At 46.6% G+C, this 24,885-nt stretch overlaps 1 protein-coding gene across 1 annotated transcript; it reads left to right on the forward strand.

Moving 5' to 3' along the window:
• Positions 1–762: 762 nt before the first annotated feature.
• On the forward strand, positions 763–21,840 carry LOC117435098 (ATP-dependent RNA helicase DDX42-like). The gene is made up of 20 exons (XM_059002872.1): positions 763–783; positions 2,705–2,939; positions 3,652–3,802; positions 4,263–4,324; positions 5,717–5,753; positions 8,942–9,091; positions 9,230–9,334; positions 9,551–9,670; positions 9,893–10,069; positions 10,335–10,463; positions 11,729–11,828; positions 12,601–12,648; positions 13,173–13,270; positions 14,289–14,565; positions 16,833–17,059; positions 17,936–18,046; positions 20,249–20,347; positions 20,917–21,505; positions 21,583–21,599; positions 21,631–21,840. The coding sequence occupies exons 1-20, from the start codon at positions 780–782 to the stop codon at positions 21,688–21,690; spliced, it is 2,796 nt and encodes a 931-aa protein (XP_058858855.1). The 5' UTR covers positions 763–779; the 3' UTR covers positions 21,691–21,840.
• The last annotated feature ends 3,045 nt before the right edge of the window (positions 21,841–24,885 follow it).

Raw genomic sequence — 24,885 nt, forward strand, 5'->3', positions numbered from 1 at the left:
GACCCTAATCACACATTTATAAAATACTAATTCTGTTCTGTTAAATGAGTTCCCCCCAGTAGGGAGAATGGTGTGCTAACAAGGGACGAGCGTAGAGGGGACGAATGGCCTTTTCTTGTTCTTACATAGGGCAGCAGTGTGGAGTAGTGGTTAGGGCTCTGGACTCTTGACTGGAGGGTTGTGGGTTCAATCCCCAGTGGGGGACACTGCTGCTGTGTCCTTGAGCAAGGTACTTTACCTAGATTGCTCCAGTAAAAACCCAACTGTATAAATGGGTAATTGTATGTAGAAATAATGTGATATCTGTATAATGTGAAATAATGTATAATGTGATATCTTGTAACAATTGTAAGTCTGCTAAGAAATAAATAATAATAATAATAATAATAATAATAATAATAATAATATCTGATCTATTCTAAATCTATTACTGAAATATTACCAAGATGTAGGCAAACAATATATCAGCACATAATATATATCATATACATGTTTAATGTATATTTTCTAATAATAATAATAATAATAATAATAATAATAATAATACTTAAAAACAACCGGAATGGATGACCTCGTGTCGCTCATATGTGACGTAATGTTCAACCGTGATGTCGTACACAAGTTTGCCGTGACGTAGAACACAGCCTGAGGACGGATCGCGGATTTTTTGATATAAACAAGAGTCGCACACTGGCAAACAGGTAATACATGTTTAATTTCGGGGGTTAAAGTGCACATTGTGGCGTTTGTTCGGAACTAGAAGAGATGTTAGTGAACCAATGGGTATTTATTAACGAATGAAATGCAAACAAATATATTACACGGCAGACAAAAGAGCACAAAGTTGGCGACACGGTCATAAAAAAAATGCAGACTGTGTGGTGCGTGAGATTTCCAAAAAATCGCTGAAAGCATAACAGTGTTTAACACACGGGTGTCCAGCCAAACGTAACCAGAAGGACTCAAATACTGTTCACTTCAGTTCTCCTCGGCTGCGTATTTGCTATTTCTTCAGATAGGCCCTCGTTCTAGTTGTGTGGCAAACCGAATTAAATGAGGGAGGGGGTTGGGTAAAGCGGGTATTAAACACTTCTGTAAATTTATAAAGGGTCCGTATTGTGTTTTCATAGAATGCAAAATATAACAATGATGCCAAGCCGTGCACAGTACTGTAAACGGATGGGCTTTTCTTAAATAAATAAATAAATAAAATACGAACTGAAATCACCAGTTCAGGGGGCGGGCTCGTTTTCAGCAGTTGCCTGTCCGTGGTGTTGATCGGCCATTGATTATCATTGACAAACACACCCTTCTCATAATCCAGACAGTATCTAATCTGTAGGGTTACCAGCTTCCCGGATTTAATTTATTTTCTTCAGTTCATTGAAGCTGCAGCAACTCCCGAAGCTGTTAAAATAAGTATAATAACAATAATAATTAAAACATGAAACATTGGGTGTATATGTATCAGACCTTTGATAAATATTGAATTTGAATATTTCAAATAACTTTTTTTGATACAATTCTAAATATAAATATTTCAAATAATGTTGTTGGGAATATTGATAAATATTTAAATATTTTACATTTCTTACAGTTTTGTACTTATAAAAAATGTGAATGCAAACAAAACCGGGATGATTTAACAATTTAATTGTTTTTGCCTGGGGCAAAAAATGAAGGCTGGAAACGGGGATAATCCCAGTTTTCCCGGGACGCCTGGTAACCCGACACACCTGCTCTTATTATTTGTTTATTTAGCAGACGCCTTTATCCAAGGCGACTTACAGAGACTAGGGTGTGGGAACTATGCATCAACTGCAGAGTCACTTACAACTACGTCTCACCCGAAAGACGGAGCACAAGGAGGTTAAGTGACTTGCTCAGGGTCACACAATGAGTCAGTGGCTGAGGTGGGATTTGAACCGGGGACCTTCTGGTTACAAGCCCTTTTCTTTAACCACTGGACCACACAGCCTCCTGTTATGTTTGTTTCCTAATTTGAGAATCATGTCAGTCAAAAAGGAGTTGGTTGCTCAGTATTCCTGGCGGACTGCCTGCGGGCAGCGTTGTGTTGTTGCTGCTGTTCATCTTATTCCAGCGTCAGAGAGACTGTGACACACAAGCTCTTCACACAAATGACTGTAAGAAAAGCAGCGTTGCACCGACAGTGTAAGAATAAATCTGAATCGGATCATAATAAAACCTGTGCTGGCTCCCACAAAGATGCAAAGGGAACTACAGCTGTGTTAGTTGGGGTTCAAATTTCTAATTGCTTTAAAATTGGCAAATTGCATGTGTCCCGTAGTACTGTACCTACCCCACTGTACGCATCGGAGCATCTCGTGTACTGAGATCATAGAATGGACCACTAGCTTCTTTCATGGCTGGATTCGTATAAAGGAGCTTTACAGAGTACAAGAAAGCTGGCAATGGACTCAAAACTGCAAGAGATGTCAACCAGACCAGTGCTTCGGCACACAAAGGCACCAGCTGAAGGTGTCTGCCTGATTTAGTTTCTTATAGTTTAAGAGTAGGGTATAGAATTATGTTGAAGTTGTGGATGAGTATATCGTCTTTTTTTATGAACACCCATAGAAGGACGGGCAAATTTGCTAATTTCAGTAGTGCTGAAAGAGCTAAAGATTTCAGTGAAGCTCACGATTGATTTGCTAACTCTCTTCTCTCTCTCTCCCTCTTTCAGCTTCACTCAACTGCACAGGAGCCATGAACTGGAATAAAGGCGGGTCAGGGGGCAAGCGTGGCTTTGGTTTTGGGGGGTTTGCCCTGGCCTCGGGGAAGAAGGAGGAGCCCAAAGCCCAGAAGGGGTCCCACTCTGCTTTCCCGCCCCCGTCAACGGGGGTCTATGGGAAGGGGCAGCAGCTCCCAGCGTTCTATAAGATTGGGTCAAAGAGAGCCAACCTGGACGAGGAGAACGCGTGAGTGTCTGCGTCACTGCTCCTGTATCGGGAGATAAGCACTGCAATCCAGGGAACAGTAGAGAACAATGAGAATGAGATCGTAGGTGTACAACACCATTGTGTGTGGAGTAGAGTGAGATGGATAATGAATATCAAATACATAACCCTTACACTGGCATGGTTAATATCGATGTACATGCTTATTAATACATGAGCTTCTATTTCAGAGAATGTTTCCATAAAGTCCTAAAGGGTTAAAATGTGTTTAGTGTTTAAACGCTAAACTGTAACACCGCTATAGTAAAAGCAAAATCATATAGTTTTGATATAGTTACCTGGATATCAGACAGCTTAAAGCACACCACAGTGTGTCGGCATGTGGCTATTTGACACTCTGCGTGACTCTGTTTCTCTGTGTGTGTGTGTGTGTTTCTCTGTGCATGACTCTGTGTGTGTCTCTGTAACTGTGTGTCTGTGACTCTGTGTGTGACTGTGTGTCTCTGACTCTGTGTGTGATTCTCTGTGACTCTCTGTGTGACTGTCTCTGTGACTCTGTGTGACTGTGTTTATCTCTGTGTGACTCTATTTCTGTGTGACTGCAATGTTGTGTGACTGTGACTGTATGTCTGTGACACTGTGTGTGTGTGTTTCTCTGCGTGACTGTGCGTGTGTATCTGTGACTCCGCGTGTGACTCTCTGCGTGTGACTCTCTGCGTGTGACTCTCTGCAGGTACTTTGAGGATGATGAGGAGGACTCCAGCAGTATGGACCTGCCCTACATCCCTGCTGAGAACTCCCCGACTCGGCAGCAGTTCCAGAACAGAACCGGGGGCTCGGACAGCGAGGAAGACCCCCTGGATGCCTTCATGGCTGAAGTGGAGGTACGGTAGAGCAGCATTCCCGCACAGGGGCTCCTTAATCACCGTGCCAGGCAACAGGGTACAGTGGAGGCGCATGCGTGCCACCCTGCTTGTTAATACAGGCACATTGTGTACGGCCCGATTTCACGTTTAAAAGAGAATTCTAGATGGGTGCACTCAGTGCAGGATGCTGAACCGTACCGTCAGCACTGGCTAGGGCTGTACGTCTGCATTTAATAGATTCAAGGGTTAAAAAGTAGACTTCATTTAGGGTTTATAGTCTTTACATTGGTATTGTTGTAAATGTAATTTTACATTGACAGTTCAAACAGTGTTGGTATACAATGCTTTATTCTCTAATGCATAGGGAATTACAGTGATTACAGTATTGCCCCCCTGAAAGGTTTTGTAGTTCAGTCCCCACCCACCCGCTCCCTATGGCTGTGGGCTGATTGTTTTCTCTCCCTGTTGTTGAGTCCAGGACCAGGCTGCCAAAGATATGAGAAGACTTGAAGAAAAAGACAAAGAAAAGAAAAGTACAAAGTAAGTCTTCAGAATAACAGATTGTGCTTGTTAGAAACAGGGCATTCACATTAGATGCCTCATGTTATTATTAGTATTATTATTAGTATTATTAGTATAATATATATTTTTTGGGCAAACCAGATTATTCAATGAGCTGAATGAGATCTGTTTTATATTCAGGAATGTGTAGATTGGTCAGTGTTGAGCAGCACAGGGGTTCAGTTTATTCAGCAGTACGGTGACACGCTTGTACTGCTTGCTAAGCTACACAGTCAATGCCATGGGAGTGTCCAGGCCTTTATACATGCAGTGATTCAGTGTTAAACTGTGTATAAACTGTAGGCATGGAAATGAGACTTTTCTTGAGTTGCATTCCTGGTTTTGCAGTTAGCTTGAAGGTGTGTTCTCTGAGGTCTCTCAGGTCTCTCGAGTCCCTCGGGTCTCTGAGGTCCCTTGGGTCTCTGAGGTCCTTCGAGTCTCTGAGGTCTTTGAGGTCCCTCAGGTCTCTGGGATCTCTCGGGTCTCTGGGATCTCTGAGGTCTCTGGGATCTCTGGGATCTCTAAGGTTTCTTAGGTCTCTTGGGTCTCTGAAGTCTCTGAGGTCTCTCAGGTCTCTCAGGTCCCTCAGGTCTCTCAGGTCTTGTAGATTATTTTTCGACCCTGTATTAACTAAGTACCATTTTCTGTGCTCGCTGTGCAGTTGAGTTGCCCCTGTTGGAGTACCTCGCTCTTTAGTTGCTGGACAGAGTCTCTTCACAGTTCAGCTGAGGGAGCACAAAGCTATTTTGTGGCTTTTTTCAGGAGACTCGGTTTAAGGCCACTGCACGGCACACCTGGGGAGACTTGATACCGCAGATTTGCCTCAAATTAGGTCTCCTGGTCTCCTGAAACCAGGTTTCAAGCCGCTGATTCTGAAAAAGTGGCTCTGTGTTCCTTCAGCTTTACAGCTAGCTAAAAGGCTGGTTCATACTTCAGTTGAGAAAAATTCAATTCTGGTGATGCAGCACGATTCAATCCTTGCCTAAATCAACAGCACTCAGTTCAGCACAGAGAACATTGGTGGGCTTGTTTATTATTATTATTATTATTATTATTATTATTATTATTATTATTATTATGTATGTGTGAATAAAGGTACCACACCTGATAAAGGTGCTTTCTGGGAGTTCATTTAATTGTATGGATTACCAGGCTCTGCCACTGATCTTACAGCAGCTGTGCCTCGTCACTGTGGGGAGGGAGAGAGGGGGCAGCCTTTGTGAATGTGCTAGGTTGCTGTGTGCTGCACTTCCCTACCTCCCCAGTGTGAGGCGCTGTGCCAGGTCTGTGTTGTGGTGGGGACGGGGACGGGGAGCTGTTGATTGAGGGCCGAGTTGCAGGGAAGCTTGTTTCTCTGCTTGTTTTTTCCAGGGGTATTCGCGATGACATTGAGGAGGAAGATGATCATGTGAGTGTGACACACAGCATTTCTTCCATATTCTCACACAGAAACATTCCAAAAGCATTTGCATTGTTAGAGTATTATTCTTATTATTGTATCTTTTATTGGTATTTTTGCACCCTTCTCTCAAAGCTTGCTTAATTCGTATTATTATTAGAATATGTTTGTTTAAAAGCATCATTTTTTTTTCATTACTGTTGCCCACCAGTAAGAATGTAGGCACATGTATTAAATGACACATAACATATAATGAAAATAAACTGGTAAAATGTTTTCAGTGTAATCTTGAAAACTCTTCACTTCTGTATCTGCAAACAAAATAATTGAAAACAGCAGGTTCTCATTTTGAATTGAGCTCTCAAATGTGTTTTTGCTAGAATAGCGGGGTTTACAAAAAATCTAGCGTTCCACATTCCCACGTGTTGCTACAACTGTTTAAATAATTTTCATTAAGATCCTGACAGCTTTTTACATTTCTAACTTTAGTCTGTTTCAAAGGTCTTCAGAATGTCCGCTCTAGGGCACTGCTAGTGTAAGGATTATTGCCCACATTGTCAAACAGGTAACACAGCAATAACGATCATTGATGTGGTAATTGCTTTTCCTGCAGTGATTAGAGGACAGATCTCAAACCCCAGTGCACTAGAGCAGACATTTTGAAAAGAGTTTTGAAACAAACTTTAAAGTTCTAAGTGTAAAAAATTGTCGGGATGTTAACAATGAAAAGAAAAATGACTGATGCGTTATTTACACAGTTGTAGCGGCACGTGGGGACGGGTAACGCTGTATTTACACAGTTGTAGCAGCACGTGGGGACGGGTAATGCTGTATTTACACAGTTGTAGCAGCACGTGGGGACGGGTAACGCTGTATTTACACAGTTGTAGCAGCACGTGGGGATGGGTAACGCTGTATTTACACAGTTGTAGCAGCACATGGGGACGGGTAACACTCTTTTTCTGAACCCTGCTACTTATTCTTTAATGTTAGATTTTTATCTTAAAAAAAAAAAAAAAAAAAAGACAAGCCTAAAGTTTCTCCCAGCCCGGCGGACAGAGGTACCCTCTCGTACTGCATTACTCCTGCAGGCCTGTGATGAGCTGGAGAGCATCGACGTGGATCAGCAAACCTGTTCTCATTAACAGAGTATCAGTGTGGATCAGCAAACCTGTTCTCATTAACAGAGTATCAGTGTGGATCAGCAAACCTATTCTCATTAACAGAGTATCAGTGTGGATCAGCAAACCTGTTCTCATTAACAGAGTATCAGTGTGGATCAGCAAACCTGATCTCATTAACAGAGTATCAGTGTGGATCAGCAAACCTGATCTCATTAACAGAGTATCAGTGTGGATCAGCAAACCTGATCTCATTAACAGAGTATCAGTGTGGATCAGCAAACCTGATCTCATTAACAGAGTATCAGTGTGGATCAGCAAACCTGATCTCATTAACAGAGTATCAGTGTGGATCAGCAAACCTGATCTCATTAACAGAGTATCAGTGTGGATCAGCAAACCTGATCTCATTAACAGAGTATCAGTGTGGATCAGCAAACCTGATCTCCTCATTAACAGAGTATCAGTGTGGATCAGCAAACCTGTTCTCATTAACAGAATATCAGTGTGGATCAGCAAACCTGTTCTCATTAACAGAGTATCAGTGTGGATCAGCAAACCTGATCTCATTAACAGAGTATCAGTGTGGATCAGCAAACCTGATCTCATTAACAGAGTATCAGTGTGGATCAGCAAACTTGTTCTCATTAACAGAGTATCAGTGTGGATCAGCAAACCTGATCTCATTAACAGAGTATCAGTGTGGATCAGCAAACCTGATCTCATTAACAGAGTATCAGTGTGGATCAGCAAACCTGATCTCATTAACAGAGTATCAGTGTGGATCAGCAAACCTGATCTCATTAACAGAGTATCAGTGTGGATCAGCAAACCTGATCTCATTAACAGAGTATCAGTGTGGATCAGCAAACCTGATCTCATTAATAGTATCTGCATGGATCAGCAAGGCAGGGTGCTGGGGTCTGGATGCATTATGATTTTGAGGTTTCAGTGCAGGTTAAGTAGAAAGGCTAAGATCTGTTGACATGATGTAGTGACCCTGGGTTCTGGATGCATTATGATTTTGAGGTTTCAGTGCAGGTTAAGTAGAAAGGTTAAGATCTGTTGACATGATGTAGTGACCCTGGGGTCTGGATGCATTATGATTTTGAGGTTTCAGTGCAGGTTAAGTAGAAAGGTTAAGATCTGTTGACATGATGTAGTGAGTAATAACATGCCCCTCAATACAGAGGACTAAATAATACATTCAAACCACAGCACTGATAATCCATTTCACTGTAAGAGCATACACACTCAGTTACAGAAACTGTGTTTATAACACTGACAGCGTAGGGTATTGTGGTATTGTTTATTTCTAGTTATATCAAATATCATAAACCTTGTATTATTAATGAATAGTTATTTAATATGAATTATTAAATATCAATGACAAGTCTTGAACAATGGTAAATGTTAAAAATCAAATTACAGTAATTTATTAAAATTTAACACCCACGGTTACATACAGTACAGGAACAACACAGTTATTGCAAATATACTCCTAGACAGAACATATTGGTCACCTAGCTTTAACAGTTACAAAATAATTGATAAATATTACCTGAACTGTGGAATTCTCTTTCAGGCAAGACCGGAGAAATTCAATGCATTGCACAAACCTCTTCGTTTTATATCGGTATCTCATCGTACGGTTTTATGCCTTTATGCATTTAACACACAGTTTAATTTCATTCCTAATATTATCTCCCATTCTAGCACGTGTCTAGATCTTTCTACAGGATGCATATCCCGCAGTGTTCCTATGAGAACAGGCTACATTTTGTTTTATAAGGTCCCAGTCTCCTGGCCTTAAATTACACCCATTTTCTTTCTCACACTCTGCTTGCCATGTCTCTAAATTCTGCAAAGTCTTTGTGACCGCTGTTTGCAGTTCACAGTACAAAGACACTCTCTTATACAGTCCAGTTGGACACATTCATGTTTTCCTAACATTTTCCCTTTCTGTCTTTTACATGGAACTAACATAAATGTTAATTTGACTCTGCACAGTGCAGTGTTGGCCCTGTGTCTGCGCTGCTCTGACTGTGAGCTCTGCCTCTCTGTCTCCCCCTGCAGGAGGCCTATTTCCGCTACATGTCTGAGAACCCAATGGCGGGGGTGATTGCGGACGAGGAGGAGGATTCTATCGAGTACGACAGTGACGGGAACCCCATCGCCCCCGCCAAGAGAATTATCTGCCCGCTGCCCCCTATTGACCACTCCGAGGTATTGCAACGCACAAGCTAATGGATTGTCGTTCTGTCCGGTGGTTTTTAAGTCTTGATTTTTTTGTACTGTACGGAGTCACGCTGTCCGCAGTGATGGTGTTTCTGACTGACAGTGTGTCTGTGTTTCTCTCTCCAGATCGATTACCCCCCCTTTGAGAAGAACTTCTTTGAGGAGCACGAGGAGCTGGCCAGCCTCACCCCCGACCAGGTGGTGGATCTGAGGCAGAAGCTGAACCTGCGGGTATGTGTGCCAGCCTCCCTGCCTGTGTGTGGTGTGGGAGGGGAGCTCTAAGGCGTGTGTTGTGTGGTGTGGGAGGGCAGCTCTGAGGCATGTGGTGTGGGAGGGCAGCTCTGAGGCATGTGTTGTGTTGTGTGGGAGGGCAGCTCTGAGGCGTGTGTTGTGTTGTGTTGTGTGGGAGGGGAGCTCTAAGGCGTGTGTTGTGTTGTGTGCTCGCAGATCTCCGGTGCAGCCCCACCTAAACCCTGCACCAGCTTTGCACACTTCGGCTTCGACGAGCAGCTCATGCACCAGATCCGCAAGTCGGAGTACACCAAGCCCACCCCCATCCAGTGCCAGGTAAGCACATAATTTATATCACCGGGGAGGTTTTCCGTGGAACCCCCTGTATTCTAAAGCTGTGCGCATCAAGCCTGACTGAAGCATTAATTGTGGTTCCTGGAAAAGCATAGAGCTGCCTGGCACTGCAATCCCGTCGGAGGAAACTTCAAAGGGAGTTTTTGTTCTTTTTGGAAAGCGTGGGCGCTGACGGCTTCCTGTGTCTCCTTGTCCCATGTGCAGGGCGTTCCCATTGCGCTGAACGGCAGGGACATGATCGGCATTGCCAAGACAGGCAGCGGGAAGACTGCTGCCTTCATCTGGCCCATGCTGGTGCACATCATGGACCAGAAGGAGCTGCAGCCAGGAGATGGGCCCATCGCCGTCATTGTGTGCCCCACCAGAGAGCTGTGCCAGCAGGTGAGGGCAGCCAGCGCTGGGGGCTATGGAGGGGGAGTTCACACCTTCATCCCGGGAGCTTTACATACATCCAGAGGACTAGGCAGCTGTTCTTGAGGAACTAAGGCTTCCATTTACTGCAGTAACTTTACTGTCCTGTTTACTGTAGACACTTGCCTACAGCAGGTGGTATAGTGAAGGCTGTCTGTGTACCACACATTTTAACATGTGCCTGGGTCTCGGCAGTGCTAATGAATGCTGCATGCCTGTCTCTCCTCCTCCCCAGATCCACGCGGAGTGCAAGCGTTTCGGGAAGGCCTATAACCTGCGCTCCGTGGCCGTGTACGGAGGCGGCAGCATGTGGGAGCAGGCCAAGGCTCTCCAGGAGGGGGCCGAGATCGTGGTCTGCACCCCGGTGAGTATCCCTGCTGTCCGGGAGCAAAGAGCAAACCTGCTGCAGGCCAGTGGGGGGATGCCACCAGCGCTTGAAACTCACACTAGCCCTGCTGCACCCAGTACCTTTGTAAACATTGTGGAAGCTGAGTTCACGGGTTCAGCTCCACACACATGCAGTTAGGTAAGATCTATAAGACAGGCCCTCATTAGTGCGAGTGAGACAAGCTGCCTGAATCCTCTCCTGACAAAAGACCATCACCGTACCTGAGCAATCTCCCACAGAATTAGGTAACTGATCTGACGTCATCTGATTTCTTTTTAAAGCTAGGTGCCACATTTGTTGTGTCAAACAGTAAATGCTTAAGCTATAGGTGTGGAACTTTTGAATATTGGAATCAGTAAATGGAAACTTACTAACATAGCAATTGGTATTGCGCACACTCATTTGCAGACATTAAATTAGTTTCCTTACACCTTCAGTTAAATATATTATTTCATGGTCAGGAGTTGACACTAAATAAATTGTGGCTCCCTTATTCTGCATGTAGAACTTGTGATAGTAACCATACAGACTCACAGCTGAGCCGTATTCATGCTATGATGAGAATCCGTTCATTCAGAGCAGATTCACCAGGGGCCTGATTGTTCAAACTCCTGGCACTTACCTGGTCATGTCAATAATTTACCTAAATGTGTTCTGGGTTTAAATAACAATAAACCCAGGATTGTGGCAGTCACATTGAACAGCAGTTTGATCCATTTCAGCTTTTACTTTTGAGCTCACTAATGCCAACTTTCCATTTGCCCTGACTGGGACTGTCTTGAAAGAGATGAAATTGGACTCATTCCATCAGCAGCAGATGTGTCTGTCTGTCTGTCTGTCCCAGTTAGGACTGAAGGCATCTCTCCAACGAGCTTCCAATGGGAAAGATGTTGGAGGGAGAGGCAGTTTTAAATCGTGCATGCGCAGATCACTTGGTGCATAGCAACTGAATAACAATGTGTTCCACATTGTAGACTGCTGCTGGAACTGACTGAAGCCCCAGTTTGATACTGGGAATGAGATGACACCAGAGTTTTAATGGTGGCAGTGCAGGTGTGACTACCTGAGCTCACACTGAACTCTGCAGTGGCTCAAGATGCTGTTTAAGGGCGGTCGTTCTGCTCTGATTCTGTGTGTGTATTTTGGAATGACCAATGCAATATTTTTAACCCCAATTCTTTCTATTGGGGTACCAGCTGTGTGTGTGTGTGCGTGTCTCACTGCGTGGCTCTCCTCCGCAGGGGCGCCTCATTGACCATGTGAAGAAGAAGGCCACGTCTCTGCAGAGGGTCACCTACCTGGTGTTCGATGAGGCTGACCGCATGTTTGATATGGGCTTCGGTGAGCAACCTGTCATCGATACCCAGCATTCACTTTTATATCACGCCTGCCGGTTGTAGCTCTGCGACATCACAATACGCTGTGAATTCAGAGCTCCCCACAGCAAAGGCCATGTCTAATCGATCAAACTAAAATTCAGTCTTTCATCATAAGTAAATGGTTAATTAATTCCATGTGGTATAAACACAGTGGTTCTCTGCAGGTAACTCAGTGATCAGTGAGTGAATAAAGACTTCGCCCCTCTGCGTTTGTCAGCCCTCACTCTCTGTTATATTTCCGACCAGCTTTCAGTCGCTGTTAGAATTTCAAGGTTAAACATGTCAACGCTTCAGTTTGTTTTACCAGATGTTGAGCAACTCGGAGATACAGCTCGGCACGTCGTGCATTTCCCTTCATGTTACCAGAGTCTTCTGTATTGCTTACTAAACTGTGTCGCAGTTTCTGAATGTTAGATGTACTTTTTTCATTGTGTTAGTTCCCTATATTGTGCTTCTCTGTGGATTTTGCATAATCATAATTATGAAGAGCAGATATAAAAGTGATCCATTTATATAGGCAATTTTGAGTTCTCTGTTCTGGAGTAAACGTTAGTTTGCAAAGTAACCCACTGTGACTATTACTTACTTTTACTAACACTGCCGATTGTATCTACCTTCTGAAGCCTGTTACATTGTGCTGCTTATTTGGGGAGGGGTTTCTTCTGGTGCCAGGGAACCCCGTGGCTCCCCTGGCCAGTGAAGATCAGCATGGATGTCATTCTTTTGTTTTGCAGAATACCAGGTCCGATCGGTTGCCAGTCACGTTCGACCGGACAGACAGAGTGAGTCTTGCACCTTACGAGTTACATTGCAGAACTTGGGCTTTCTTCAAGCACTGTTAAAGATTTGCTATCTGTTTTCTTTCTCTAAGGTTTGAAATGGTTTTGAAACTTGAGAACAGGCTACGTAAACAGTGGTGACCAGTTTCAATAATACCAAACCTTATTTAATTGTGCAGGGAAGGGATGGGTTCTCTTGCACTGTGATGCTCAGTGCTTCAGTGCATTGCTAATCTCGAACACTGGAAATCCAGAAACAGCTTGTGAACAAACACAGATACTCAGCTTGGGGTCGTCCCCTCCTATAAGGAATGATTCCTCCCTTTACGGAGAGCAGAATCGTATCTGTGTATCAGCTGTTGAATCACAGCAGACTTGCACAGGCAGTTAGATTTCCTCCGGCAGAAATTGCTAGCAGGGTTTGAATTGCCTACACTTTGTTTCAACAGCACTGCACAGGGATGGGAATAAGACTACCATTGCATTTGACTCTGTTTACTGATTTACTGCCTCTGTGCTTCTCTCAGCCCTTCTGTTCAGCGCCACCTTCCGCAAGAAGATTGAGAGGCTGGCCCGAGACATCCTGGTGGACCCCGTCCGCGTGGTGCAGGGAGACATTGGGGAGGTACGGCCGGGGGGGCAGGGAGAGGGGAAGCTGGGGAGAGGGTAGGGGCTGGGTGCATTATTTCTGATCCCTGGGGTTGTTTTTTGTCAGTTTTTGAGGCGCTATATCCTGACCAGGGTTGGGGTCCTTTTCTGTTTTTCAATTCCAATTCCTTTTTAATATCAGTTCCAATGCCTTTGAAGGGATTGGAATTTATATTTTCGAGACATAATAATTCAACAACTTTCATTTGAAGACAATTTAATTGACTCACAATGACTGAAGAAAGTAAGTAATGTGTTGCCACTGTGAGAAACTTATTTTATCAGAATACTGCAAATTGCAAGTTTAATCGATGATGTGTTGGAATTGATTTTAAAAAGGAATTGGATTTGAAAAAGAGGAATCAACACCAAACCTGATCCTGTCCCCAAATGTGGTTGTAAAAGAGATGCGTACAATACCTTTATGGGACAGATGAGCTGGAGCTGTCAGTTCTAGAGCTGACATGAACGTGAACCTAAATGCTTATTAAGTAGCCCAAGGGTTTAAATAACAATAAAACAGCAGTGAGCTTTTCTACACTATGTTTGGGACAGCCGGCTCAGATCTGCGCTGGATATTCCCGGGGTTCCTTGTGGAATGTGTGAAGCCGCTGCTGTACAAATGGGGACGAGCTCACTCATTGATGTGTAAACACAGGGCACAGATCCTGTTGTAACTTCTGCAGCGCCCTGAAATTACATTAGACCTGATAGTGATGTGATACAGCCACCTGAAATGTCTTAATTCAGATGGAAATAATCACATTAAAATTAGCTTTGCTGTTTATAACGAGAACTAGGGATGGAAATAAGACTCCCATTGCAGACTCGTAATATGGGTGAATCTGCAATGCAATAGGATCCTTCTTTCCATCCCTGATCACTATGTATTGTAAGAACTCGAGTGATGGTGGTGTGTGAGATAAGAGCTGATCATCCCCTAGTGAAACCCTGGCAGAGTGGATCTCAGCAGCATGTTGCTCTGCCCCCTGTAGGCCAACGAGGACGTGACCCAGCTGGTGGAGGTCATGCCCAGCGGGCTGGAGAAGTGGGGCTGGCTGACCCGGCGCTTGGTGGAGTTCACCTCCGCCGGCTCGGTGCTCATCTTCGTCACCAAGAAGGCGAACTGTGAAGAGCTGGCCACCAACCTGAACCAGGAGGGCTGGACAATCGGGATGCTGCACGGGGACCTGGACCAGAGCGAGCGGAACAAGGTCATCTCGGACTTCAAGAACAAGAGCCTGCCTGTGCTGGTAGCCACCGACGTGGCAGGTGAGAGACCACTGGGGCCTGCCTGCCTGTCTGTATGTCTGTCTGTCTGTCTGTCTGTCTGTCTTTCTCTCTGTCTGCCTGCCTGCCTGCCTGTGCTGGTAGCCACCGACGTGGCAGGTGAGAGACCGCTGGGGTCTGTCTGTCTGTCTGTCTGTCTGCGTGTCTTTCTGCCTGTCTGTCTGCGTGTCTGTCTGTGTGTGTGTCTGTCAGTCTGTTGTCTGTCTGTCTGCCTGCCTGCCTGTGCTGGTAGCCACCGATGTGGCAGGTGAGAGACCACTGGGGTCTGTCTGTCTGCCTGTCTGTCTATGTGTCTGTCTGCATGCCTGCCTGCCTGTCTGTCTGTCTGTCTGTCTGTCTCTCTGTCTGTCTGCCTGCCTGCCTGTGCTGGTAGCCACCGATGTGGCAGGTGAGAGACTGCTGGGGTCCGTCTGTGTGTGTGTCTGTATGTCTTTCTGTTTGGGACTGCAGGGATGGAAATATGGACTCCCATTGCAAAGCAGTTTGATCCATTTCTGGTTTTACTGTGAGTTTAATAAGACACACAACTGAGCTTGTTACCAACACACTGCTGCTAATCAAGTTTGTAGTAACACATGGAATGGGTGAAACTGCTGTGCAATAGGAGTCTTATTAGGAGTCCATGCATTTGTAACTGTGTGAAGAAGTCTTCCTACCGTCTGTTCTAAACCTGATATTATTCAGTTTTATTAACAAACTTACCATTTCCATTGTGGTCGGTTCTTCAAGTAAATAAAACAAATTGCTTTCTTATTTACACACACAACTTTCCTACCTGCATGTAGTTCCTCTCCCCCGATGAGGGCAGACTTATGAACTGACTATATGAATGCCCCATCCACTAACAAGAATAGACCCTTATCAGAGTGTGGCTGGTTCTTGCTGGCAGTGTGTGTGATGCTGTGTTTTCTGCAGCCTCAGGCTGGGCTGGTCCTTGCTGGCAGTGTGTGTGATGCTGTGTGTTCTGCAGCCTCAGGCTGGGCTGGTCCTTGCTGGCAGTGTGTGTGATGCTGTGTGTTCTGCAGCCTCAGGCTGGGCTGGTTCTTGCTGGCAGTGTGTGTGATGCTGTGTGTTCTGCAGCCTCAGGCTGGGCTGGTCCTTGCTGGCAGTGTGTGTGGTGCTGTGTGTGATGCAGCCTTAGGCTGGGCTGGTCCTTGCTGGCAGTGTGTGTGATGCTGTGTGTTCTGCAGCCTCAGGCTGGGCTGGTCCTTGCTGGCAGTGTGTGTGGTGCTGTGTGTGATGCAGCCTTAGGCTGGGCTGGTCCTTGCTGGCAGTGTGTGTGATGCTGTGTGTTCTGCAGCCTCAGGCTGGGCTGGTCCTTGCTGGCAGTGTGTGTGATGCTGTGTGTGATGCAGCCTCAGGCTGGGCTGGTTCTTGCTGGCAGTGTGTGTGATGCTGTGTGTGATGCAGCCTCAGGCTGGGCTGGTTCTTGCTGGCAGTGTGTGTGATGCTGTGTGTGATGCAGCCTCAGGCTGGGCTGGTTCTTGCTGGCAGTGTGTGTGATGCTGTGTGTGATGCAGCCTCAGGCTGGGCTGGTTCTTGCTGGCAGTGTGTGTGATGCAGCCTCAGGCTGGGCTGGTAGTGTGTGTGATGCTGTGTGTTCTGCAGCCTCAGGCTGGGCTGGTAGTGTGTGTGATGCTGTGTGTGATGCAGCCTCAGGCTGGGCTGGTTCTTGCTGGCAGTGTGTGTGATGCTGTGTGTGATGCAGCCTCAGGCTGGGCTGGTTCTTGCTGGCAGTGTGTGTGATGCTGTGTGTGATGCAGCCTCAGGCTGGGGTGGTAGTGTGTGTGATGCTGTGTGTTCTGCAGCCTCAGGCTGGGCTGGTCCTTGCTGGCAGTGTGTGTGATGCTGTGTGTGATGCAGCCTCAGGCTGGGCTGGTTCTTGCTGGCAGTGTGTGTGATGCTGTGTGTGATGCAGCCTCAGGCTGGGGTGGTAGTGTGTGTGATGCTGTGTGTTCTGCAGCCTCAGGCTGGGCTGGTCCTTGCTGGCAGTGTGTGTGATGCTGTGTGTTCTGCAGCCTCAGGCTGGGCTGGTCCTTGCTGGCAGTGTGTGTGATGCTGTGTGTTCTGCAGCCTCAGGCTGGGCTGGTCCTTGCTGGCAGTGTGTGTGATGCTGTGTGTTCTGCAGCCTCAGGCTGGGCTGGTCCTTGCTGGCAGTGTGTGTGATGCTGTGTGTTCTGCAGCCTCAGGCTGGGCTGGTCCTTGCTGGCAGTGTGTGTGATGCTGTTTGTTTTGTGCCTGTCTCTCAGCCCGTGGTCTGGACATCCCCTCCATCAAGACCGTGGTGAATTACGACGTGGCCCGTGACATCGACACGCACACCCACCGAATCGGGCGTACGGGGCGAGCGGGGGTGAAGGGCGTGGCGCACACCCTGCTGACACACAAGGACACCACCTTCGCAGGAGACCTGGTCCGCAATCTGGAGGGAGCCAACCAGAGCGTGAGCAAGGAGCTGATGGACCTGGCCATGCAGGTAGGGAGCGGACGGGGGTCGGGGTGGTGGAGGGGAGGGGACGGGTGGGCTTGGATTCCTCACACTCATTCCCTGAAGTTGTGTTTGTGAGTTTGGCTCCTCTGCTGTTTTGATCAGCAGGGATGAATTACCCCTAGACACTATCAGGGTTGGGTTAATTCCAATTCTGTTCCCTTTTAATTCATTCCAACACCTCATTGATCAACATTGCAATTGGCGACTTTTTATTAATGAGCTTCTCACAGTGGCAACAAATTACCGAAATTGAAGTCGCTGTTAGTGAATTAAATTGGCTAAAAATGAAAGCAGTTGAATAATCCCAACAATTATTATATCTCTAAAATATAACTTCCAATTCATTTAAAGGAATTGGAATTGGAATTGGCATTGGCCCTCACCTTGGACTCTTGATTTTTGTTTTCCTCTAAGACGTTCCTCGAGCTCCCAGCTTGCTCCTGTCTTCACTCAGGCTGTGAGCCCCAGTGTCGCACTGTGCAGACCTGTCTACACAACTGATGGCACTGGGGACAGTTCTGCAAGCACAGCTGTTTGAAAGCTGTGTAATCCAACATTCCAGCACAGTTCTTGCATTATTTCCAGGAATACAGATTGACCATTTGCTGAAGTGTCAGTCTGCTTGACTGGTGTATACTGGTAAAACATGGGTGCTGTGCAGATGCGTTGGAAACAGGCTTTTTCTGATGCACTGGATTAATTCAGATAAGATAAATATAGAGACTAAGATCTAAGGTACCAGGATCTGGCCTCTAAGCCTAGCTGTCCGCACACCCGCCAGCAGTCCTGAAGGTTCATGATAAAGTCTGTCCTGAAGCCCGGTGCCCTCTCTGGGGTTAATGCTGTCCTGTCTCTCTGCAGAACCCCTGGTTCCGGAAGTCCCGATTCAAAGGAGGGAAAGGGAAGAAGCTGAACATCGGAGGCGGGGGGCTGGGGTACAGGGAGAGGCCTGGCCTGGGAGCAGACACCTCGGTAAGAGCCCTTCACAAACACTGCAGCCTTCACACAGAAACACCCTGGAGATGCATTCACACACACACACCCTGGAGATGCATTCACACACACACACCCTGGAGATGCATGCATACACACACACACACACACACACACACACACACCGTGGAGATGCATTCACTCACTCACACACACACACCCTGGAGATGCATTCACACACACACACACACACACACACACACACACACACCCTGGAGATGCATTCACTCTCACTCACACACACACCCTGGAGATGCATTCACACACACACACACACATATACACACACACACACCCTGGAGATGCATTCACTCACACACACACCCTGGAGATGCATTCACACACACACACACACACACACACACACCCCCACACCCCCTGGAGATGCATTCACTCACACACACACACACACACACACACACACACACACACACACTGGAGATGCATTCACACACACACACACACACACACACACACACACACACACACACACACACACACCCTGGAGATGCATTCACTCACTCACACACACACACCCTGGAGATGCATTCACTCACTCACTCACACACACACCCTGGAGATGCATTCACACACACACACACACACACCCTGGAGATGCATTCACTCACTCACACACACACACCCTGGAGATGCATTCACACACACACACACACACCCCCTGGAGATGCATTCACACACACACACACACCCCCTGGAGATGCATTCACACACACACACACACCCTGGAGATGCATTCGCTCACACACACACACACACAGACACACCCCCTGGAGATGCATTCACTCACTCACACACACACACACACCCTGGAGATGCATTCACACACACACACACACACCCTGGAGATGCATTCACACACACACACACACACACACACACACCCTGGAGATGCATTCACACACACACACACACACCCTGGAGATGCATTCACACACACACACACACCCTGGAGATGCATTCACTCACACACACACACACACAGACACACACCCTGGAGATGCATTCATTCACACACACACACACACACACCCTGGAGATGCATTCACTCACTCACACACACACACCCTGGAGATGCATTCACTCACACACACACACATATACACACACACACACCCTGGAGATGTATACACACACACACACACACACACACACACACACACACCCTGGAGTTGCATTCACTCACTCACACACATACACACCCTGGAGATGCATTCACTCACTCACACACACACACACACACCCACACCCTGGAGATGCATTCACTCACACACACGCACACACACACACACCCTGGAGATGCATTCACTCACACACACGCACACACACACACACCCTGGAGATGCATTCACTCACACACACGCACACACACACACACCCTGGAGATGCATTCACACACACACACACACCCTGGAGATGCATTCACTCACACACACACACACACAGACACACACCCTGGAGATGCATTCATTCACACACACACACACACACACCCTGGAGATGCATTCACTCACTCACACACACACACCCTGGAGATGCATTCACTCACACACACACACATATACACACACACACACCCTGGAGATGTATACACACACACACACACACACACACACACACACACACACCCTGGAGTTGCATTCACTCACTCACACACATACACACCCTGGAGATGCATTCACTCACTCACACACACACACACACACCCACACCCTGGAGATGCATTCACTCACACACACGCACACACACACACACCCTGGAGATGCATTCACTCACACACACGCACACACACACACACCCTGGAGATGCATTCACTCATATCACACCATTTCTAATTCGTTAGTGAAAAATATATATTTTTTGTATATGGCTCTATAGATTTAATAAAGAAGTTTGCTCATGGCGATAAGAGGAATGTAAACTGTTTAATAAAGCGTTGGTTCATACTCCTGTTAAAAAGGAGAGCAATGATCACATTGCTAGTGTAATAAGAGGTAAGAAGACATCATTTTAAAGCTTTGGTTAGTACTAAAGGAGGCAGTGATAATGATGCTAGGTCTAACAAGATGTCAGAGACTCCTGGAATTTCTGATTTCACTGGAACGTGATGTGCATTTCCTCTGAGCGTATGTCTCTGTGCATTACTGAGTCGTTTCTCCACAGGAGTGCAGTGGCAGTGCTGTGATGAGCAACTATGAAGCGTACAGGCCTACTTCCGGAGCCATGGGGGACCGCATGTCAGCGATGAAGGCTGCTTTCCAGGTGAAGAGCACACCGCACTCCTCCACCGCAATCACAGTGCCCTCCCCACTGGAACCTATCCGCTCAGAATATCGCTGAGACTGTAGATCTGCACTCCGTATCAATGACAAAGAGCTCTCTAAGAACCTGTCTTCCTTTCACAGCAGTACAGTTTTTTCCTTATGTGTGTTTTGCCCTTTCCCCCTTGACCCCCCATCAAAAGAAACAATGTTAAGAACCCCACTAAACACTAGGAGGCGCTGTTCAATATGAAGTGCCACATTTTATTTATTTAAAATAATACGTTTAGAAATACCAAAAGAAACATAATACATTAAATGACTAGGTATTTTTCAGTGTCTGTTGGAAACGTTCTGTCACTGAAATTTTATTTGTTTTTTTTAACTTTAGAAAAGTATTGAGTGTTTTATAGTTGTGGGTGATTTTAAACATACGTTGTTTCAGCACTGCAATTTTGCATTGCAGCCCGCAGAATAACGCATTGAAAGAAGTCCGAATCGGACCTCCGCCGCTGTCCTGGAGCCGGGCCTGTTTTGGTTCTGATTTTGTTTTCTTGTTTCTGTCGACAGTCTCAGTTCAAGAACCAGTTTGTAGCGGCCTCGGGTTTCCCTCCGAAGCTGACCCCTGCCAACAGCAGCTCCGAGGGCTGGACCAGCGCGGGCAGCCTGAGCTCCGTGCCCACGGGGACACCCCAGGGGGGGCCAGGCCAGGAGAGGCTGCAGGCCACGCCCTCGGGGGGTGCTCCAGGCTCCCTGGCACCGGGGGGCAGGATGACAGGCTTCTCCAGCGCCGGGACCCTCCGCTCCCTCCCCGAGAGCTACGCCGTCCCAGAACCCCCTCCCCCTGCCCCGCGAGAGGCCAGCAAGGAGCGCCACGGAGACAGCAGGGGGCGCCACGCAGACAGGGACCGCCACGCAGACAGGGATCGCCACGGAGACAGGGAGCGACATGCAGACTCCAGCCGACAGGGAGCGGGATACGGCAGCAGCAGCCGCCACGGAGAAAGTCGCAACGGGGAGAGCAGCCGGAGAGACAGGGAGGGCCGGGGGGAGAGAGGGAGCAGCGACAGGGGAGGAGAGAGGGGGGGAGGGAGGGGGAATGAGAGGGGGGGAGGGAGGGGGAATGAAAGGGGAGGGGAGAGGGGGAACGAAAGAGGGAGTGAGAGGGGGAACGAGAGGGGAGGGGAGAGGGGGAACGAGAGGGGAGGGGAGAGGGGGAACGAAAGGGGGAGTGAGAGGGGAGGGGAGAGGTGGTGTGAGAGCGAGAGGGGCGACGCCAGCAAGGAAGACAGTTTTGCTATCCCAGATCCCCCCAAGCGCAAGAAGAGCAGGTGGGACAATTGAGGTGGAAGGAAAGAAGGAGGACACATGGCTGGGCTGGTCACTTTATTAGCTAAACCACCCCCATGTTGTTAGAATGAGCCCAATCTAAACTTTTTTTTTTTTTTTCTCTCAAGTCAGATCTGCCACAATTTTAATTTTTTTTTTTTTTTTACAGAAGATTTTCTCATCAGAGGTGCAGGTTGATTCACACAAGCCTGTTTGGGTGTGGTAGGAGAGCACTGTAGCTCAGTGATACTCTGCAGGGAGCTACAGCAGCCCCAGCTTCACTGCTCTACAGAGGGTACTCTGAATACACCTTGTACATGCAAATCCGCAGTTAGATATTACAGGGGAGCAGGAGACCATGGCTCAAGATATTTGGTTTGAGCCTCAGTTGGCCACTCGATGCTGCGGCTGATATCAATGTGGGGGAGCTGCAGCTGCATTGGTACTCAGCCCTGCCTGTCCTACAGCAGTGCTCTCATGTCCATGACGACTGCGTGTGGGGGCTTACTTACCATAAGGGGGGGGGGGGGGGGGGTCCCGGGCCGGGGGAAGGGTACGTGTAGTGGGGGGGGGGGGGGGGGTCTGTCCTGGACCTGGGGAGGGGTACGTGTAGCAGGAGAGGTGTTTTTGTTTTTGATATTCTGTGAGGGTGTATATTCCATTGTGAATAAGTTCAGCAAACTCTTAGAAAAGAGAGGAGGTGGGGGGTACTGAGAGAAATCGCTTTGTTGAAATTAAGTGTCCGACTTGGTACTTTTCAGGGCTTATTTACAAACTGTTGTCACGGCCGCAGAGCTTCTGTCTTGTTAATAATGTTGTTGTTGTTCTTGTTCTTGGGGCAGGTTCGGGGTGTTTTGCTCTCCTGTGTTTTGTTTGGCCTGTTTTCAGAAAGGTTGCTTCAGTTTCAGTGTGGAGAGTGAAGCTGATGGGAGGCTGTGGGACAGCGGTCCGGGGCTGTGTCCTCACTGTCCTGTACAGAATAATTACAAATTGTATCGTTCTGTGATCAGTGGGTGAAATGTTTATAGCTGCCTCTGTTTAATTTATATTCTTATGTAAAGGCTCTATAGCGGTCTATAGGAAAGAGAAGTCCACATTGCAGAGCTCTATAGAGGTCTACAGGAAAGAACTCAACACTGCAGAGCTGTATTGCTGTACTGATAGGCAGCGCTCGTCTCCTCACGGAGACTCTGTTCAGTGTAGAGAAGCCTGTGTGTCTGCTGTAGATAGGCAGCACTCATCTCCTCACTGAGACTCAGGTTTGTGTGTCCCATGTCTCCCTAGATGGTACCCCTGTACCACCAGCCACTCACTCCTTCAACAGACACTCTCGCACACTCCCATCTGGAACAGCAAAGTGGATACTAAGCCAAACAAACAACACAGAATTGTACAGAGAAACTGGTGTATTCATAGTTTTGATTTGGTTTCTCTCTCTGGTTGAAGAGGAGAATGCAGTTTGTGCTTGAAAAATAATTGCTGTCTCTTTCTGTGAAATAAAATTCTTAGAAAACTACTAAAAGGTGCCTGGGGTTATTTATTTTCTTTCTTGCATCGTTTTAAATACAGACAGTAACACCGAGTGAGGGTTTGACACGCTGGGCCCTCTTCAAAGTGTTTACTCCAGTCTTTAATCAACTCCTGGCAAGTTTACAAAACTAGAACTGAAAAACCAAGTAAGATATTCACTTGAGTTCTACGCTGTCCTCCGCACTCTCAAAGTGTTTATTTCTCGTTGTGTAACATTTGTTTTTTGTATTTCCCTGCTTGCTGTTCTGTGTGATTCTGGGTTCTGCTGTTCCCATGCTGATCAGTGCTGTCTTTCAAACAGCTTCAGTCTTCAGCGTGTCGTTCAGCATTGTGAGATGCTCTAAATATTACAAGACGATATTGTTTAAAGACCGCGAGCACGTTAGCCCTTTAAGGCACAAGGGACATGTGTGTCCCACAAATCAAATGATGCTAGCTTTCTTATTTTTGCAATGAGGTGCACAACACTGGGTTTAAAGTGTACTGTCGGTTTCCTCCTCGTGATGCTTGAGTTGCTTGAAGAAGAAACTGTTTGAACAGCTGCTCAATTCCTCGTGTACCGGAAGGGGTTATGGATGCAAAATAGGAAAAATTAGCAAAAATGAATCAACAGTAAAACTGCGCCATGTTCCGTATCTTCAATGACTTGTAATGTTAGCCTCCATGTGTTCCATAAGTGCAGACTGATCTGGCATGTGTTGGGTGCCTCTGGTTACATTATTTGAGGTGTTTGAGGACTTGCATTGAGTCCCATGTGGTATAGACTTGCTATTCTAAACTTTGTATTACCACAGTATATGTTGAACGTTGGGGCTAGTAAACACTCCGATGTTGAAAGTTCTTTTAGAAACACTTTTTTTATTTTCGACGTGCTGCTCTGGTTAAAGGTTTTCATCACCCTGTAGAATTAGCTCATTTTGCTTCATGAAGTCGAATGAAACCTGCTGAATAATGTTACGTTAACATATTGAATTACATACCGCTTTGTAGATTGTCATATACTTAACGAAAACTTGACAAATGTGACATTTCGAAATCGAACATGAAATACTGTACTACTGTTATAGCTTCCCAAACTTCTGGCCATAGCTGTACATGTTAAAACATTACAGGGACACGCCTCCTGTACTTCGAAAGTAGGGTTTGTCAGGGAGAATTATTTGACTTCAAAAGCACTAAACAACACTCTCCCCTAAAAACTCAGTCCCTTATTTGAACAGCGTTCAGTGCCTCCTCGCTGGGGTAGACTGTCTGTCTGGCAGCAAGGCTGTTTGCTTCCTCCACTGGTGTGAAATTCCTCGCTGTGCTGTCCAGATGACCAGTCCCCACCAAGCCAGGGAGGCCATGATCTCATTGTGTGATATCTGAACCTCAAGCGCAGCAGTTCGACTCAGTGTCAACTTCATTTTTCAATCATCATTTTATTAATTTTTTTTCGGAGAATTCAGTTCTTTATAAAAATGTCTGAGCTGTAATAAAAATAACAAGTGAGCTGTAAGCAATCAAACGTACCAATTTAAAAACATCAGGAGATTCTCATCTGGCCCTTGATACTAAACTGAAGCAAATTATCATTTTATAACGTGGGTGTCAAACGGAGTTCCTGGAGGTGCCTTCTGGCAGTGTCTGGTTTTCGTTCCACCCGAGCTGTCATTTACATAATTGGCCTAATTATTTGAT

Source organism: Acipenser ruthenus, chromosome 28 (genome assembly GCF_902713425.1).
Source record: "Acipenser ruthenus chromosome 28, fAciRut3.2 maternal haplotype, whole genome shotgun sequence".
NCBI classification, from domain to species: Eukaryota; Metazoa; Chordata; class Actinopteri; order Acipenseriformes; family Acipenseridae; genus Acipenser; species Acipenser ruthenus.

Excerpts from the sequence above, each read along its gene's own strand:
- LOC117435098 (XM_059002872.1), top strand. Across the intron at positions 3,803-4,262 it reads CCTTCATGGCTGAAGTGGAG|GACCAGGCTGCCAAAGATAT; the intron begins GTACGGTAGAGC and ends TGTTGAGTCCAG. Across the intron at positions 11,829-12,600 it reads CATGTTTGATATGGGCTTCG|AATACCAGGTCCGATCGGTT; the intron begins GTGAGCAACCTG and ends TTTGTTTTGCAG.